General features: G+C 39.0%; 1 protein-coding gene across 1 annotated transcript in view; it reads right to left on the bottom strand.

Moving 5' to 3' along the window:
• Window positions 1–1831: 1831 nt before the first annotated feature.
• ppp1r9a (protein phosphatase 1, regulatory subunit 9A) overlaps window positions 1832–18852 on the bottom strand; it is a 51160-nt gene continuing 34139 nt past the window's right edge. The window contains exons 7-18 of the mRNA XM_078266948.1: window positions 16194–16346; window positions 14212–14265; window positions 13329–13558; window positions 11837–11933; window positions 10846–10957; window positions 9280–9365; window positions 8274–8421; window positions 8095–8164; window positions 7599–7647; window positions 5966–6088; window positions 5153–5329; window positions 1832–2938 (exon numbers count right to left, since the gene is read on the bottom strand). Of these exons, the coding sequence (XP_078123074.1) occupies window positions 2756–2938; window positions 5153–5329; window positions 5966–6088; window positions 7599–7647; window positions 8095–8164; window positions 8274–8421; window positions 9280–9365; window positions 10846–10957; window positions 11837–11933; window positions 13329–13558; window positions 14212–14265; window positions 16194–16346 (1482 nt within the window). The 3' untranslated portion in view covers window positions 1832–2755. The remainder of the gene's footprint in view (window positions 2939–5152; window positions 5330–5965; window positions 6089–7598; window positions 7648–8094; window positions 8165–8273; window positions 8422–9279; window positions 9366–10845; window positions 10958–11836; window positions 11934–13328; window positions 13559–14211; window positions 14266–16193; window positions 16347–18852) is intronic.

Here is an 18852-nt window from a genome sequence, read left to right as displayed (position 1 = left end):
AATCATAACATGCATTTGGCACCGTGTTTGGCTGCATGGGACAGATTTCTGTCTCTAGCTAGTAAATGGCCACTAAAAGAATGTAGAGGAAGTCAGACAAATGGTGAAAAAAGAAGAAACAAATACAGACTATGGACAGTGACCGCACATTTTATTCTTTGTGACAGGTAGCTGCCCTTTCAAACTTTTCAGAATGCAAAAGAGAGCAAGGTAATGACAAACAAATGAGGAGAATAAGCACAGCTTTTAAAAGAGTGAAAGTATGGCTAGCAGTTTGTGGTGATTATCTTTAGCTCTTTACGTACATTAAAGACAAACCCTTCCAGACATGACTCAAACGCCTACCAGGAGCACCAGGATCTCATCCATACGCTGGTTTCATCATGCCCAGGCGAGCTCAGTCAAGCACATAGAAAAGATCCGGAATCACATTTTGGCCTCAGGTGTGACATTTAAGTCTCCTCAGCCCTCAGACAAACACACACACACACACACACACACACACACACACACACACACACACACACACACACACACACACACACAACTGACACAATAGAAAACAAGGCTTCTTTAGGATTCTTACAGCGTATTGCTCTCAGTGTTTTACTATACATACAAAAGAGTCAAAAGAGTGCAGTTGGCAGACTGACTTGACAGGAGAGAGGAGGGGGGTATTCACAGAAAGGTTCAAGTGTTACAAAATATTTCATAAGAATACATTATGAGCAGTTTATTGGAGTTGCACTGGAGCAGCACTATGGTTGTATTAGAGGAAAACCACAAGCATAATGGGGGAGTATTACTGCATTTTCTTCTACTTTATATTTCTATACTTTAAATCCTTCATTTGATAACAACCATTTTAATCTAAATCACTTTTAATGAACAGGTTTAATTATGTTTTGGCAATAGGAAATCATCATACAATTCTGGATAAATCATTGTTAAGTGTTAATAATACTCTTATTTTTGTATACATTATCGTAAACAGTGGTCAGTTGCTTCATTAAATACAGAAATAAATAAATAATAACATTAACAGATCAGTGATACCTGTATTATTACTGTGGCATTGCATGGAGGTATCTGTAACACCTACTATTCTTCTTGTTCTTAACCTGTTAACAGTTCACCAGGCAGGGCCCTTGAGACAAAAAGGAATCAAAACAAAAGCTGCCTTCCTTTCGATCACGGTGACACTGGTATCGCTATATTTACTGTAAACCTACGAAATTATTATCGGGAATGCTCAAGAAGTAACACAGGGAACATGTCTCTCAGTGAGCGTCATAATCATAAAAACAAGAATTGCATAAAATATATTTGTCAAAATAATTACAAAGGTATATATTTTTTTTTTATCTAACAAGTAAATCAAAATCTTTTAAGTCTTACTGAACCAGTTTCATAAGAAAATTAAATCTATATTGCATCTAACAGGTGCAATTTCCAGTGTAAATTCAGTAGTATCGGGTGCGATAATCTGTAAGACAATTTCTGGATTCACTGCATCTGTCTCCATCACAGAGATGACTCGACTATATGGCAGCATTCCTAAATATTACTCAGAATATTCCAAAGTAATTTGCATGGTGAACTTGAACCTGCAATTTTCATGAAAAAAAAACAACAGTTAGAAGTATTTACTCCACTGTATGTGTTTCGACACACAGAAGCGGGTGAAGTTCATTAAAATTCTACTACTCTAGAATTTCTAAAGGCAGCAGCGGGGTATTACTTTGTTATTGAGAGAGGATATAAAAAGAGGTCAAAAGCAGGTTACAAGCGGTGTCAAAGCAACATTATGCATATAAGCAGAAAGTTTCAGTTTTTGTGGTACAGGTTTGGTAAATTAAAAATTTCATGATTACATTGTACCTGAAGTCTCCATTAGAACCAGTCCAATGAGTTACAGTATGTCCTTCATTCGTCATTCATACTTTGTGAACCGCTTTAGTATGATACATGTGTACTGTAAGAAGCATTGGACAAGCCAGTGCAGAGGCTAAATTTACAGTGTTTGCACTTCCAGTGTTCTTGCAAGTACTGAGGGAGTTTGTTTCTCCCAATGAAACTTAGTTCCCCCTTCAGTTCCTATTGGAAAGTCACAGTTTCGCCTCCTTCAGTAGTGAAAGTAAGCAGCATGAGGACACCCAGTGGTGGGAGATGAGTACTGCCTCATGAATTCCTCTACACAGGCCTGACCTGTATATGCTTTGTCAAAGCAATAGAGCGATTTCACTGATCTATGTATCTGAACAGGATATACATAAGTCTATCAAAATGGCACATCAGACATATTTGTATCTGTATTTATCACTGTACATGTCCATGGTCTTCATGTCTACGAGTGATGGCTAATGCAGACGGCTCTGAAGATGATATTGGATGAGATGAACTTTTCACACACTGGATATGAATAAATAAACTTAATTTACAGCAATAAACAGCAAAATAAATAGAACTGAGTAAAATCTTGAATCTTAAAAGAAACAGGATGGGTGTAAAATGAGGAAAATGAACGGGGCAGGATCCTATTATCCAGCTGCTCATTTTGGTTTCATTTTCTTGGTGAAAAAGTCACTCGACAATCTCTGACAGTTGGGTGTGTAGCTCCACCACTGAGAACTAATTGAACTACTGAGCAGGTGTCCCTCAAGGTTCATTTCTGGGGCCTACTGACGTTCTGTTCCATGAGTTGCTACTTAGTGTGGTGCTACAGTAAAGGGGGTAGGTGATTTAACAATTCAATTCACTCTGCCGCGCTTTCTTTGCGTGCCTCTTTCTGCTGCTGCTCTAGCTCTCTCTTCCGTAGCTTCTCACGCTGTTTTTCCACTTTCTCTTGATTTCTCTTGGCCTTCTCCATCAGAACTTTAAGGTCTTTGATCTTTTTCTTAATCAGGGCACGGTCCTGGGAAGAAGTAACTCCGAGGGCCTGTAACAAATAAACGTGCATAAGCATCTTTCTTCCTTTGGTCTACCAATATATATATATATATATATATATATATATATATATATATATATATATATATATATATACATACAATACACACACATACATACAATATATATATATATATATATATATATATATATATATATATACATATATATATATATATATATATATATATATATATATATATATATATATATATATATATATATATATATATATATATATATTGTCCAAGGTATAAACAGAATTTGAGGCAGATACCAATTTTGGCATTTAAGAGTTATATATACACACACACACACAGGTGCTGGTCATATAATTAGAATATCATGAAAAAGTTGATTTATTTCAGTAATTCCATTCAAAAAGTGAAATTTGTATATTATATTCATTCATCACACACAGAGTGATATATTTCAAATGTTCATTTCTTTTAATTGTGATGATTATAACTGTCAACTAATGAAAATCCCAAATTCAGTATCTCTGAAAATTTGAATATTACTTAAGACCAATACAAAAAAGGATTTTTAGAAATGTTGGCCAACTGAAAAGTATGAACATGAAAAGTATGAGCATGTACAGCACTCAATACTTAGTTTGGGGTCCTTTTGCCTGAATTACTGCAGCAATGCGGCTTGGCATGGAGTCGATCAGTCTGTGGCACTGCTCAGGTGTTATGAGAGCCCAGGTTGCTCTGATAGAGGCCTTCAGCTCTTCTGCATTGTTGGGTCTGGTGCATCGCATCTTCCTCTTCACAATAGCCCATAGATTTTCTATAGGGTTAAGATCAGGCGAGTTTGCTGGCCAATTAAGAACAGGGATACCATGGTCGTTAAACCAGGTACTGGTAGCTTTGGCACTGTGTGCAGGTGCCAAGTCCTGTTGGAAAATGAAATCTGCATCTCCATAAAGTTGGTCAGCAGCAGGAAGCATGAAGTGCTCTAAAACTTCCTGGTAGACAGCTGTGTTGAACCTGGACCTCAGAAAACACAGTGGACCAACACCAGCAGATGACATGGCACCCCAAACCATCACTGACTGTGGAAACTTTACACTGGACTTCAAGCAACGTGGATTCTGTGCCTCTCCTCTCTTCCTCCAGACTCTGGGACCTTGATTTCCAAAGGAAATGCAAAATTTACTTTCATCAGAGAACATAACTTTGGACCACTCAGCAGCAGTCCAGTCCTTTTTGTCTTTAGCCCAGGCGAGACGCTTCTGACGCTATGTCTTGTTCAGGAGTGGCTTGACACAAGGAATGCGACAGCTGAAACCCATGTCTTGCATACGTCTGTGCGTGGTGGTTCTTGAAGCATTGACTCCAGCTCCACTCTTTGTGAATCTCCCCCACATTTTTGAATGGGTTTTGTTTCACAATCCTCTCCAGGGTGCGGTTATCCCTATTGCTTGTACACTTTTTTCTACCACATCTTTTCCTTCACTTCGCCTCTCTATTAATGTGCTGGGACACAGAGCTCTGTGAACAGCCAGCCTCTTTAGCAGTGACCTTTTGTGTCTTGCCCTCCTTGTGCAAGGTGTCAATGGTCGTCTTTTGGACAGCTGTCAAGGCAGCAGTCTTCCCCATGATTGTGTAGCCTACAGAACTAGACTGAGAGACCATTTAAAGGCCTTTGCACGTGTTTTGAGTTAATTAGCTGATTAGAGTGTGGCACCAGGTGTCTTCAATATTGAACCTTGTCACAATATTCTAATTTTCTGAGATACTGAATTTGGGGTTTTCATTAGTTGTCAAAATTAAAAGAAATAAAGCCTTGAAATATATCAGTCTGTGTGGAATGAATGTATACATTATACAAGTTTCACTTTTTGAATGGAATTACTGAAATAAATCAACTTTTTCATGATATTCTAATTATATGACCAGCACCTGTATATGCCAATTTTTGTTTCTTTTAAAATGAACAAATAACATAAACATTTTTTTTTAAAGGATCCCTTACATTTATTTTTGTGACATTTTACAGTTGATAAATACACTTTTTATTGCAAAGGACAAACTGAAATGATATGAAATGGCAGCACTGTTTCTAAATTCTCTCCAAAAATATGTTTGGCATTGCTATACTGCAATTTCTTGTTCTTATTTACATGTATACTGATATACATGGGCTCTAATATATATGTACGTGAGCACAATATATGTATGAACATCTTTTAACTTACCTTGAGCTCGGCACTCTCCAGCTGTAGCAGCTGCTCTCCATCTATGTTTTTGGCAGTGAATTCTGGGATGTGGTGTTCTAAGTTGAGGCCCATGAGCCAGCGGGCCACTTGCTGGGAGGTCCACTCTGTGATGCTGCGGTTCTGCCACTGATACTGCTTCTGTCCCTCGTCTAGGATCTGAACAGAGAGAGAGACAGACAGGGACAGAGAGAAAGAAGCAGATAAGATGCCAAACGTTCCAACTTTAACAATATTTAACCATGAGCCAACAGTGTATCTTCTACAGAATGCTGTATAATAATGTTTAATAAACGCTTAATGACTTCAGATGAAATCAACGACCCATTCAAGGCAACTATATTCTGTAGCAACACATATTACTATGTGGTAAAATCATTCTTCACCATGAATGATGGATTAGGTGTGGGAATGAAACACAGATAAATGGGTTTTACTCAACAGACACAAAGACATGCATGCAGAAAAACACAAGTCTCACCTCATCATCTATCATATCCAGACTCTGAATTTGGCAGCATTGAAAACAACAGAAGATGACTGAGTTGTATTGGGAAAAATACCAATATGGCTTATGCTAGCCTAGACCAGCATTTGTATACAATGAGCCTGAACTGGTGCCTACATTTTCACAAAGTTGGGGTCTGTTAGTTCTTGTTATAGATGTGAACTGACAAGGTATTCTCATGTATATTATTAGTTTAACCATTTTGAGAATGCATTTCATCTTTCAAACTACTTTGCCCAACTTCCATTAAACAATTCAAATATTTGAAGTGTACACTGTATGTGTACCTCATCTGAGGAGAGCACCAGTGTGTGTGAGCGCCCCGACATCTTGGCTTCGCTCATCAGGCCGCTAATCTCCACTGAGCTGCTGCTGCTGCTGGTGCTCAGATCATCATTCAGAGTGGGTCCCTTAGAAATCAACAACACACTTAAAAGACTGGTACTGAGAGCCAATTGGCTCTGAGGCTGAATTTAGTTGATTAGATGGAGTGATTCTCTATTTTTATTTCTATTAACCGAGAGACTTTTCCTCTAAGCACGTATCAGATTGATTTATGAGCTTCTTCCAAATATTTGACAGTCAATAAAAAGTATATTAGACAAATTTAAGCAAGACGTCAGAGTTGTGCACATCCCTCATTTTTAAGATGGTCCATTATAGCACAAACTGTGAATGTAATTAGTGGTTGGAAATGATTTACATTGCTGGATGCGGTCCAATTTAAAACCACTCTCTCTCTGTCCTTGTGAAAGTGTGAACATTTGTATTAAGATCCAAGATCTGTGCTCAAACAAGCAGAGACAAGCTGCTACTGAGAAATATAGACGATCAGGAGGAGAAAGACTAATACTAATAAATAGAGCAATGTTTTTTTTTTTTTTTACAGAGCAAGATTTAACGCCTCCCTACCTCCTGCTGGAAAATACAGTATTTCCACTGGTCCTCTGAGTAAAAGACAAATGTACTGAGTGTCAAAGAGAAAGTGTAACATTACATTTATATTAGATTTTGAGTTAAAAGTGTATAGCTTTGTTTTACATGTAGCTATATACTGTAGCTTGAAGGAGATCTTTGAATTTCATTACTGTCTGAGGTAAAAGCTAAACTAATCTCACAGGTTCAGACTTTCAGCTCTCTGGGCTGAATCCTTGCTTAAAAGCTCCACATAACTATTAATGCGGATACATTCGGCATTGATTGATCTTCTGATGTGCACTTGTCTCGAGCTGAGAGCATGTCCTTGGAGAGAGAAAAGGACTGGATTTGTGCAGGATCAAAAATAATCTCCTTTTTAATCCCAAAGTAACCACATCTGATATTACACAGGATTAGTAACAGTTTTCATGCAAGTTCCTACACTGCAGAAAATGCCCATGTTAACAACTTTAATCTTATTGTATATGTATGACATTTAACTGATTAAAGATGCATTATGAAACAAACTGATTTGCACGGGTAACACTTGGGAACAGATTTTTTTCCCCACAAAATTGGAATTTAATTGGATTGTTAAAATGGAAATTTTTTACAGTGTCGTTGAAGATTATAAAAGATATTTAGGAATATAAAGGAATACTCATTGATTTTCTTTCAATTACTAATGCAATTACGCATTTTTGCAGTACTAATTCCCTTAATTACTACTCTTAAAGTACCAACTCATTACCATTTCAGTGGATTAAGGTATAATTGAACAAAACACAAAAGAATACAATACCAAGTAATATGAATAGGAGAAGAAGTGGGGCCATGTAAGAGAGGTCTGTTCAACAGAAATAACATAACACATGTAAGTATATAACAATACGTCGGTATACGTATATGGCCTGGCAAAAAGCCTGCTCTGACTGGACCAGTGACTGCAAAGTGAATCATTATTTGCCCAATGACAACAAACAGTCAAGAAACCTCATGTACCTTGGCCTTGAGTTTCACTGGACTGTCCTCTGCTGACAGCTCTGTGGAGCTGAGTGAAAGATATGTAGAGATAAAGGGAGGGAGGGGAAAATGAAATAGAAGTCAGTGGTGACAATAACTGTACCACACCTTCATAAACAGTTTCTGGACCTGGACTCATTTAGACGAGATATAACTAAAAACATCCAGATGTTCTGCTGGAGAGACAGATTCAGGTTGCAACGGAATTATAGAGAATATTTTCTGCTTTTCTTTGTCTAACTATGGGCCATATAGACCATTCTGACCATATAAGTCCATATATATATATATATAAGAACCAATAATTAATTGATCACATTCCCAATCCCAATATTCTTTCACAACGAATATGTAGAGAAAACGTTCACTTTGGCTTCCAAATGACAAATTCTGACAGCTTTATCTTTTACATACGTCGGTTGGTATGTGTACAATTCAAAACAAAAACATGGCATTCCACTATTTGTTATCCTACCCAGGACCTGGAGCTTGTCTGTGTTCCTCCACACAGTGAGAGGGGCTTGGCATCGCAGGAGACTGAGAACCTGTGACCACAAACACCCCACACTGAGATTACTCCATATAGTTACGGATGTATTGGTGACCATTCAATCCTTCATTATGGCATGTAGTAAAGGGTGCAGGAGCACTGACCCGCGGTGGACGGCCGGTGCAGTGTTCGTCTAGGGGAGCTTTCTGTGCTGCCAGGGGCCCTGAGGACTGCAGCTTCTCCATCACAAGAGGCCACACTACGAATCGAACCAGATCGACTGTGGGCTGGACTGCCTTTCCCCTCTGAGACCTAAAAACAGACGTAAAGAGACAAAAAGAGAGAAAGAAAGATGAAGCAAATAGAAGACAAGGGAGAGGGAAGGGGAAATGTATGAGAGGGAGTGAGATGAGGCCAGAAGATGAAAGAGAGGAAGTGCAGACAGAACGAATTGCGAAGGAAAGAAATTTAACGAAGATTTGAAAGAGAGGAAAGCTAAGGCTCAGAAGAAAAGGAAGAATAAATTGCAATCAAAGGAAAAGGGATCTGAACAGCCAATGCTGGAGACTAATCTGAAAGAAGTCACTTGACATACTTTCATCATATCTAATTCTTCTTCCCCTGGAAGCCTCCCACTGCCTGGCATCTGTGTTCATGCCAATTCTGATCCAGTTCTCGAAGTTGTTCATCCAATCTGAACTCATTCCTGCTCTAGCTGAGTTAAGTGACAGCATTAGCCAGAAGAGAGCCTTTCATCCAGAAAAAGACTGTGGCTGTTATTATCACACTGGGAGAGACAATACTATGTGACAGCGCCACAGACTCAATTAGTGCCGTAGAGCAACACGTAGCAATTAATCCATTAAAGGAATAAAGCGGAATAGACAGGGGTTAAAGACACACAAAGAGGCTGATGAACACACACGCATAAACACACGCGCACATACATGCACACACACACACATGCACACACACACACACACACACACACACACACACACACACACACACACACACACACACACACACACACACACACATACATTTAACACCCTGTGGTGAAATTAAGACATTAAATGTAACAAGTCTAATGAAAATGATGTGTTAAAAAATAACGTGGTTGATATTTCAACAGATGTTGTGTGCAGGTGTGTGTGTTTTAATACAAACCTCTCCCTCGGTGGAACTGATGCTGTCCCGAGTGACTCCTCTGTGGCTCTTTTTGCTGGGTGAATGGAGAGAGCCCTCCCTCAGTTCTAGACTCACACACACACACACACACACACACACACACACACACACACACACACACACACACACACACACACACACACACACACACACACACACACACACACACACACACACACACACACACACACACACACACACACGAAAAAGAGTAAAATCAACTGTGATTTAGCTTGACAAAGTAAAAAGAATATTCTGTATAATCCATTAAGATCCATATATTCATAATTTGTCCATCAATTATGTGCATATTTTCTTTTGTTTCAGTCTTTTTAGGAGACATTCATTTGAACTGTCTCCAATGCTGACACCACCACTAAGTAAGTCTATTAAAAAAACATCAACACAGTTAAAGTATCAAGTCTTCTCCCAAAAGTAACACCATTAATTAGGCAGACAATTATCACTTTTCTGCTCATTCCCTGAGTGCACACGGAGACGCTGTCAGATGAGCGAAAAACTGAATCCATCTAAATTTAAAAAGATAATTTCAGCAGATTCTGAGTCTTCTCCTCCCACATGTTGTCTCTCTCATTTATATCCTGTTTCAGCAGACTCCCTCAATCCCCCCTTTTTAATATTGCATAATGAGCTGCGTCACTCTGATCAGTGCAGATCCAATCACTCTGTTATCCCTTGTGCACTGTACAGTATCAGATAAGGGACTTGCGTGTGCACACTTCGTTTTGAAAGATGCAGTCACTGAAATAAAGCCTGGAGCTTCAAAAGACTTGAGAAGAACAAAACCAGACAGATGTGCTCAAAAGGGATTACGAGTTTGTTTTTGTTTGCGGCGGTCCAAAGTGAATCTAGAGTCGGAGGTGAAAGTGTGTGTGAAGGTCAAGGCAGCAGGCGAGAGGAGGATGTGTGCGTAAGAAATCCAGACCCCACTCTGTGTGAGTTTGCATTTTGTGTGTTTTAACCACAAGAGAGTTCAATGTTTTCAATGTCCTTCACAGGGCAAGAGGAGTCGATAAACTGCAGGGGCTAAAAAACGCTAAAGGCCACTTTGTTGAGTTGCATCATGGGTCATCTCAGGGACCAAAGAAAAATCTAGGTACAGTACTTAAACAAGAAATGGAGTAGGGAAACTTTGAAAGTTTATTTAGGACCATATATCAGACATAAATATGAGGAGATGCAGATGTTTATGTTATCGCTTACGCTCCTATTTCAGCTGTCACTGCATTCATTAAATGAATAGTTTGACATTTTTAGGAAAAATGCCTATTTGCTTTCTCGCTGAGAGTTCCCCTGGGAGCAGGGGGAAAACAGCTAGCCTGATATGTTAGAAAGAAATACACCTACCAGCACCTCTACAGCTCAATAATGAAAATGCTTCATGGTTTTAATGACAGGTTTTAATGATAATGGTATTGATCTTCTCACCTAATTCTCAGCAAGAAAGTGAATATTTTCCAACGGACAGAACGTTTCCTTTAAGTCAATATCATAATGATCCTGCCAGTCCCCTAAAAAACATACCTCTGGCTTGCTGCTGAGCGCTGAGCCTCTCAGCACTGTTGCTGTTGTTGTTGTTGACCTGGATGCCGTTCTGCTTCATCAGCTGCATTAGCTCAGACTCTAACATGGCGATCTGTAGAGGGAGAGGAACTGTTTAACATTAATCAGCCGCGGGCATTTACCTGTCAAAACGGCATGAATGGCCTACATGATGAGGAGCACATGATTCAAGTTTTGATTCCATTTGAAAATACTTAAGTCTCTTACAGGTGTTGGCCACGTGCACATGAAAAAACACAAATTAAGTATGATGTCGTTTTTGTTAAAGCATAACCCTCCTGTTGTGGCTACTGTTTTTCCACCACTCTTGCTTGTGCCACACTTCACCATTCAGCATTTACAATGCAGTGCAGTGGGAAAATGAGTGCTCACTGTGCAGAAGAATAGCAGGGGACAGTTGGGTTGACTGCCCATTTAACTGTGGGGTATGTCCTGAGACATGAGCAGAAAACAACACAACTGTCATGTTTTAAGACTAGGAAAGCAGAAAATCAATACAGAGTTTGCCAATGAAACTAACCACAGGCCCCTGGACACCTAGTCCATCCACTGTCACTGTCAAAGGAGGAGAAAACCATTTTTTGTGGCAGAAGTGGCACAGACATACTTTTAAGCCTCGTAGAGAGAAAGCAGGAGTGCTGTTACTGATCTTTTTGATCATGTTGATTACTGGATTTGGATTCAATTCCTCTTACACATTTACAGCCTATACTATGAAAGGTGAAACTACTGCTTTAATAAATGTACAAAATCCAACACTCTTGATCATTAAGCACAGAGAAGAACTGCAGTGGTCATTAGTTTTATTTTCACTTCAGGGATTTCTGTGTTGTTTGGAGGCCAATGTGCAGAATTGTGCAGATACGAATGGAACAACATAAACACAGAGAGGCATACAGGGAATGATAGTTGTGATAGATAGTCAGAGTAGACTTAAAATGAACTAGTTTACCCGGACTTGCAGTCCCTGGATCTCAGCCAGGTGAGCTTTCTCAGCCTCCTCCAGCCGCCTCCTCTCTGCATCCTCCTTCTGGATAAACTCCACCTCTCTGGAGACGAAAGGGAGGGGAGAACGTAATGTGGTGAGTAGGTGTGGGCTAACACAGGAAAACAAGATACATTTAAGTGTGTGTTTCTCCATGTGTGACAGTGCCTGCCTCTTGCTCAGCTGTGGCGATAAGGGAGCCGAGGCTGTTTTAGGATGTCAGTGTGACTTCACTCTGACCCTGCTGCTCATAGTGAACACACACACACACACACACACACACACAAACACATATCTACAGCTAAAAAACAACACATACATTTCCATTTTTAAGAATACTAAAATCAGCCGTTTGCTCATTCCTATTTTGCCTTTGGTCTGTGAGCTCCCCATCTCTCCTCTGCAGCTCAGTCCTCTGTTACAGATCAGCCTTGAGTGCTTGTTTCATGAGTAAGCTTCCACTTGGCCTGCAAGGCCAGAGCCAATTAGAGTAAGGCAGACTATAGCTGAGCAGGAGACGGTGTGATGGGACTGACCAAAGAGATCAACGCACTGAAAAGCAAGAGAGCTGCGCTGCATGAGAATGGAGACTTGGCTCTTACTGTTGAAATGAGATAAGACTTTGGCTATAAATAGAGGCGCTCTGCCTCACAGAGGAAAATTCAGTAGATTGTCTCTTTTCTGTTCATTGAAGCAAGAGAAGCATATGAAAGGAATAATGAAGAAAGTCATCTTTAAATTATTAAAACGTACGTTTAATGGCAGGATTGATGCAATGACATAATTGAAACCATGACAAAGGAATGGTTCAAGTGAAGGAGTTAGCAAGTCATGGAGACAGAGTTGGTTAAAAAGAAGAAGTGAGTAGCATTAAACTATGAGAACTAAAGCAACAGAAAGGTTTGATCTGAACTGGAACGCTCAGAACAAAAAAAGAAAGAAGCATCAACAGTGAGTTCAGGGCAAGCTGCCTTGGAACAAAATCTAAACAGGTTAAAAGAGGAGATCTAGGAGGCCGCTGACATTAGAAATTAGATGCGCAAACTCTATCTGCTGATGAAGACTTTAAGATGTGATTGGAAAAAGCTTGTGAGTGGAACTTGAGTTAAGAAGCTTTAGCCCTGCACTGAATTTAGTCCCTCTAGAAGTCAATAATACACTTCAGCAACCTTTTCTTTAGATTAAAGGCACTATGTGTAGAATCTGAAATGGTTTGATTGAAATATGCTATAATCACATACTAATTCTTCACATAGTGGCTTTAAATTCCCTTTCAAATGGATGTTAGTACATCCTAATGAACTTTACTGATTCTAGGTTGCCATTGTTTCAGCCAGTGGTGTTCAATGTAAGGTCTGGAGACTAACTGGGATTTCTTGACAGAAACAAATGCTACAATGTTCCTCCCTCATTCTTCAATCCCAGATTAGGATGACCAGTTTAACCCAGGTTCACTCACTTCTGCTGGAAGTCTTTGATGAGTTTCTTGGCTTTGTTGTACTTCTTCTCTAGAGCTTGGTACTGTGCCTGCGCCTCCTTCAGGTGTTCGTTGACCGTGTGGCAGAGTGTCTGTGCTTCGATCCAGTAGCTCTCCAGCTTCAACATCCTCTCCTTGTTCTCCTCGATGCTGGCCTTCAGCTGGCTCTTCTCCTTCTCCCAGCGCTGCTTCTCCCTCTCCACTGACGCCAACTGGAAGGGGACAAAACCAACCCCAGTTACAACATTGGAACTTTATCGGCAAGCAAAGTTTCCTATATTGTGTTTTGAAATAAAAGCTTACATTTTTCACCATCTTATACAGTTTGTCCCTCAAACCAGAGCATAGTAGTAATCTTTTAGTATTTTTTAAGAGTAGTTGTTGTTTTTACTGTCTGCAACTGTAAACATGCGAGACCAAAACAAAACCAGATTTTCAAAACTGGGAATGACATCTCACAAAGTCAAAAATAAATACTTCACAAAGTCTTTTTAGAGCGAAGTCTGTATTCAGAGCACAAATTAAATCAGTTTATTTTTTGTAAAGGTGGATCTATCCTTACTCCTAAAAAAAGCTTTTTAAGCACCACCTGAGGAATTTAATCATATAAACTCTCAGCACAATAATTTGGGAATTTCTCAAATTAGGCCATTAACATTTGACAGAGCATATCAATTATACACTTCAGATGTGTATATAGGTAAACATACACACGCATGCACATACTTTCTCGGCTTTCCCCTTTGAACTCTGACAAACTTCATCATTTGCACCCACATCCAAACTACCAACATTTCTGCATTTTCTGACCAGTTTTCCAAAAAGTCTAAAAGTTCTTCAACTGCACACAGTTTTAATCTCTTACCTTGTTTTTGAGCTTCTGAATCTCGGCCTCGGTCACTGTGTGTTTGATCTGAAGCTGTTGGGAGCAGAGGCGGAAAAAAAGAGAAGATAGGAGAGAAAAGAGAGGGCGGTCAGATAATCAAATGCATGGCTGCCGCTGCGCAGGCTCTCTCTGCTGTCAATACAGTGTGACGGACAGAGGCAGCCGACCCTGACCTCCTGACAGCATCCCAGCTCCAGCACCGACACACACTCTCAGAGGAGAGGCAAGAGAGAGAGAGACAGACAGACAGACAGACAGATAGATAGATAGATAGATAGATAGATAGATAGATAGATAGACAGATAGATAGATAGATAGATAGATAGACAGACAGACAGATAGATAGATAGATAGATAGATAGATAGATAGATAGATAGATAGATAGATAGATAGATAGATAGATAGACGGATGGAGATATTAAATCTAAAAATTCACAAATGTTGGTATAAATGTTGATATAAATGATATATCTAAAACTGTTAGAAACGGATAAGATCCTGAGACAAAAGGGCTTGTTTTTTTCCTGAAGTCTAACACATAAGATGGATGGAGTTGGTAATGGAGAGAGAGCGACAAAAGAGTTATGCATTGAAGTTGAGATAAGCTTAAGTCATTTAGACCTATTATATCAAATAGACCTAATCTAGATGCATTGGCATAATTTTAAACACATTTCCCCAAGCTCAGCAGGGAATATTTGGGTTTAGCTTATCTTGCCATCCTGATTAGAATATAGGATCTGTGAGTTTGAACAACATTTGGCCATGGTGCAGGTTTTTTTTTGGGTGCGGCCGGTTGCAGGAATTAAGCAATAACTCGTGGAAATGCTTCAAAATGTTAATTTGAAAATTGGTCAAATGCTTGGAAAATCTATGCAAAACATAAATACCATACTAAATTCAGTGCAGGTCACGATGCTGATTATGTTAATACAACATGTTACTTTTATTTTACAGCTGCTGCTGATTAGACCAAGTTTTGTGGAGCATTCATTAACACGTTCTAATGTGAAGTGGGTGGGTTCTTATGTCCTCCTGAGGTGAGCAAACTAGACTGGGGTAAAGAAAGCATTTAGTATTGTGTGTGTAAATTCCGCATCTGTGTTGACTGAGGCTTTAACTTACACTTGGCTCCAAAACATAGTTCAAAACATTATTCAAAAGTAAATGGACTTGAACAGCAGCCTAGAGGGAATACTATGTTAAAACAGGACATTAAGATGATAAAAAGGTTTAAGAACGATTTGTTGTACAAGAGCATTTTTACTATCACCCCTTCTTTGGGTATATATCATTTTAAATAATATTTATTTATTTCCTAGCTTGTTTAAAAGGCAGCAAAGAGAGACAAGGAAGAAGTGGGAAATGAGAGAGCCCTTTAAACGTAAACTGGGAGACAGAGGTCAAGATACAGAGAAAAGAGTTTTGAACAAACGTACACATCCTGTGACCAGGGATTGCATAATAGTTTAGCTTGATATCCCCTGCGGTGCCTGCAGTGCAGCTGAAGCCATTTGTTAAATGTGTCATACAGCTATTGTGGCAGTCTACAGAAAGGCCCAAGCGCTACGGTGCCAAAAACAGCGCTGGAGTGTTCGATCAATATTAGCAGCTTCTTAGCAGCATATAAAGCAGAAATGAGTTACCAGCCAGTGAATTTATTTACCATTTTATCACTGTAGTTTTTAAGGTGAGTTTATGGAAAGCGATGGGAGCAAAAGTTCAAAAAGTTTTTTCAAAGCCTGGTCGTATGAAGAGTTGCCAAAAGCAGGATACAAATCAATTAAAATACAAGTTTAAAGTGTTAAAGTTCTTTCTCTTCATCTGTGGGATTTTTGCTTTTTACTGTATTCTTCAAAGCACCGACAGAGAAAAATGTGGTGGGCTCCCATCAATTCTATTCACATTGGCAATTCAAAAGTAGGGCTTGAACTATAGATGCAAAAGTATCTAGGTCTACCTCTCTGAACTTCTGGTAGAGTTTAGTGGCATCTAACTCCGAGGGAGACAAAATGTCCTCTGACTCTGGCAAGTCAAACACCTCGATGCTCTTGTCCTCGCCTGCCACCGTTGTCCCCGCCTCCTCGTCATCTGTGGCGTACTCTCCTGTCTGCTGTAAGAGGAAACACAAAGACAAAGACAGTCATGTATTCCACTTTTTTGCAGATGCACTTCATACAAACAGCACAGTGTACAGATGTGAGTGACATCTAATTCTCTAATTTACTTTAATCCACGTAGCCGGAAATTACATTTGTCTTGTTCTTCTTTTGTAAAATAGACAAAATATGAATGCATAATTTTGTATGAAAATATAAAATATTGGAAAGAAACATCAATATACACCAATACAACTGATAATGAAATGTTTGTTTTGGCTCCCATTCCACAAATTCATTAAGGAGATACCTCATTTGAGGCTATCGTCTTTGGATCAGGAAAAGTTGGTGCAATTTGGGAAACATGTTGTTTTATGATGCAGCAGACAGAATATTATTTCATCCAGATGGTTCAAAGAGTCTTTGAGGATTCAGAACAATGATAAGTATTAAAGGTTTTTTTTAAGATTGCGAGACACATATCTCTGGGACTGTGTAATGATAAAACTGTACATAAAAGGTACAAACTGGGACTAGCTTTAGCCTCAGTTTTTTAGCGCAATAGCACATATGGAGCCATCAAGTGCATATAGGATCCATTTTACAAGATTCATGTTCTAAAACTAATCAGCTAAAATAACATTAAAAAGTTACCAAACTCACAAAGTTAGCTCATGTTTATTTAATTATCTACCTACTAGCTAGCTATAGCTACAGCTGATAAAATCTGCATGCACCAGCTGAACTATCCTATATATTTTTCACTTTCTATTTTGCATAAGTAATGCTATTTTAATGATACCAGTTATATAAGAATGAGGTAGTTGGCCAAAACTTTGTCAAAAATATATTGGTTTGACAGCCTGGTCGTTTCTATAAAAATAAGCCAAGAGATAAATTGTACTGGCAAAATTTCAATGTCACTTTTTATTATCTTTAAATATTAGTCCCCATCTCCACTCATGTGTAAGGAGAAGGTTACTGGTCAAAACTAGTAAGGTTTGAGTCTGTAATTGTGTCTCTAATGGAGCCAGACAATTCTAATTTAGATGTCAGCAATCTATGAAAATCTCTGACTAATAAAAGTCACTCAACATTTGTGGATTGACATTAATGTAGGTCATTATGCTGCATGTATGTATATTTTTGGCTGATGACCAACAGAACCTGACATTCCCAGTGGATCATCATCTTGGCCTATATCTTCTCTTCATCTTTCTCCCTGCACTTCCCTCCATCTATCTCCCACCCAGATAGCAGATCTCAGGCCTGATTTGTTTGTATTAGGGCTGTCAATCGATTAAAAAATGTAATCTAATTAATTACATACTCTGTGATTAATTAATCTAAATTAATCGCAAACATAATTAACGGTGCCTGAACCGATACTTTTTAAGAAAGTAAAAAAAGAAAAGAAAAGAAAAAAGGGTACTAAACAACAGTTGGTGACATTAAAGAATGGCTTGTTTATTGCTAAGGCCATATGGTCAAAATTAAATGATTTAATAATAATGTATAACAATAACAATAACTTATTTCACTAGTAAATTGCTGTTGAACGACAAAAACAACAACCAGATAGGAAAAGGACATTTACAATAACTTCAAATGCACCATGAGGCTGTAGTTTACCAGTTTCATTGAACGCACCGTCTGTGTTGTTTCTCCGATGGCAGCTACAGATTGTTACATACCGGTGTTGAATCCTCTACAGTAAAACACAGTCAAACTTTACACCGTTTAGCGTTAGCTGTCAGCATTTTAACCGTGTTTAATCCAGCTACTAGCTAGTGGTAGGCTAACGTTAGCTGCTGTTGAGTATTGTCAAAGAATTTCTAATAAGGGAAGAAGTTCCACTTTCTCGTTACTTCCGGCTTCTGAACTGGTTGCAGTTCCACCAGAGTTCCATATAGGAACAGTGCAGAATGAATGGGACTCTATGGAGCTATACCCCTCAAAATCCACTTTTCTCAGGATAGAATTTTTTGACTAGTAATTTGAATGTTGCATTCGAAAGGGGAGGCTAAGAAAATACACACTGCTGGGTGTTAGATTTTTTTAAAGTGGCTTTTTTGTTCTAAAAAGCCTTTTAAAATGTCAATGACGTCATACACATATACGGCCAGAGATACTGCTTTACGGGCAAGCTCTGAGTCGCTTCCTTTGTTCTCTCGAAGCATCGACAACACAGCTGACAGGTTAGGCTCTCCCTGTTAATACACGTGCTAGAAAGAGGTTTGCTAAGGTTTTAAAGACCACGCCGAAATATTCACTCTGACATTCTGGTTCTGCTTTGGATGCCGTCAAGCGGGATCTCCGATCGTAATCAGTCCTTCACTGACCAATCAGCATTCATTAGCAGAATGCTACCGTGTTATGGGCAACAACGACTCAACCTGTAAGAAATCGAAAGGACACAAGTACTCGTTCATTCAACTTTTGACCTATAATCCATGTTGAACTTGCAAAAACTACAATCAAATCTGAGATTTCTCAACGACAATCAGGCGAAAGAGACAA

This window comes from Sander vitreus, chromosome 14 (assembly GCF_031162955.1).
Source record: "Sander vitreus isolate 19-12246 chromosome 14, sanVit1, whole genome shotgun sequence".
In the NCBI taxonomy this organism is placed as follows: Eukaryota; Metazoa; Chordata; class Actinopteri; order Perciformes; family Percidae; genus Sander; species Sander vitreus.
The sequence above is the reverse complement of the archived record's forward strand: the minus strand, read 5'-3'. Positions and strand labels throughout refer to the sequence as shown.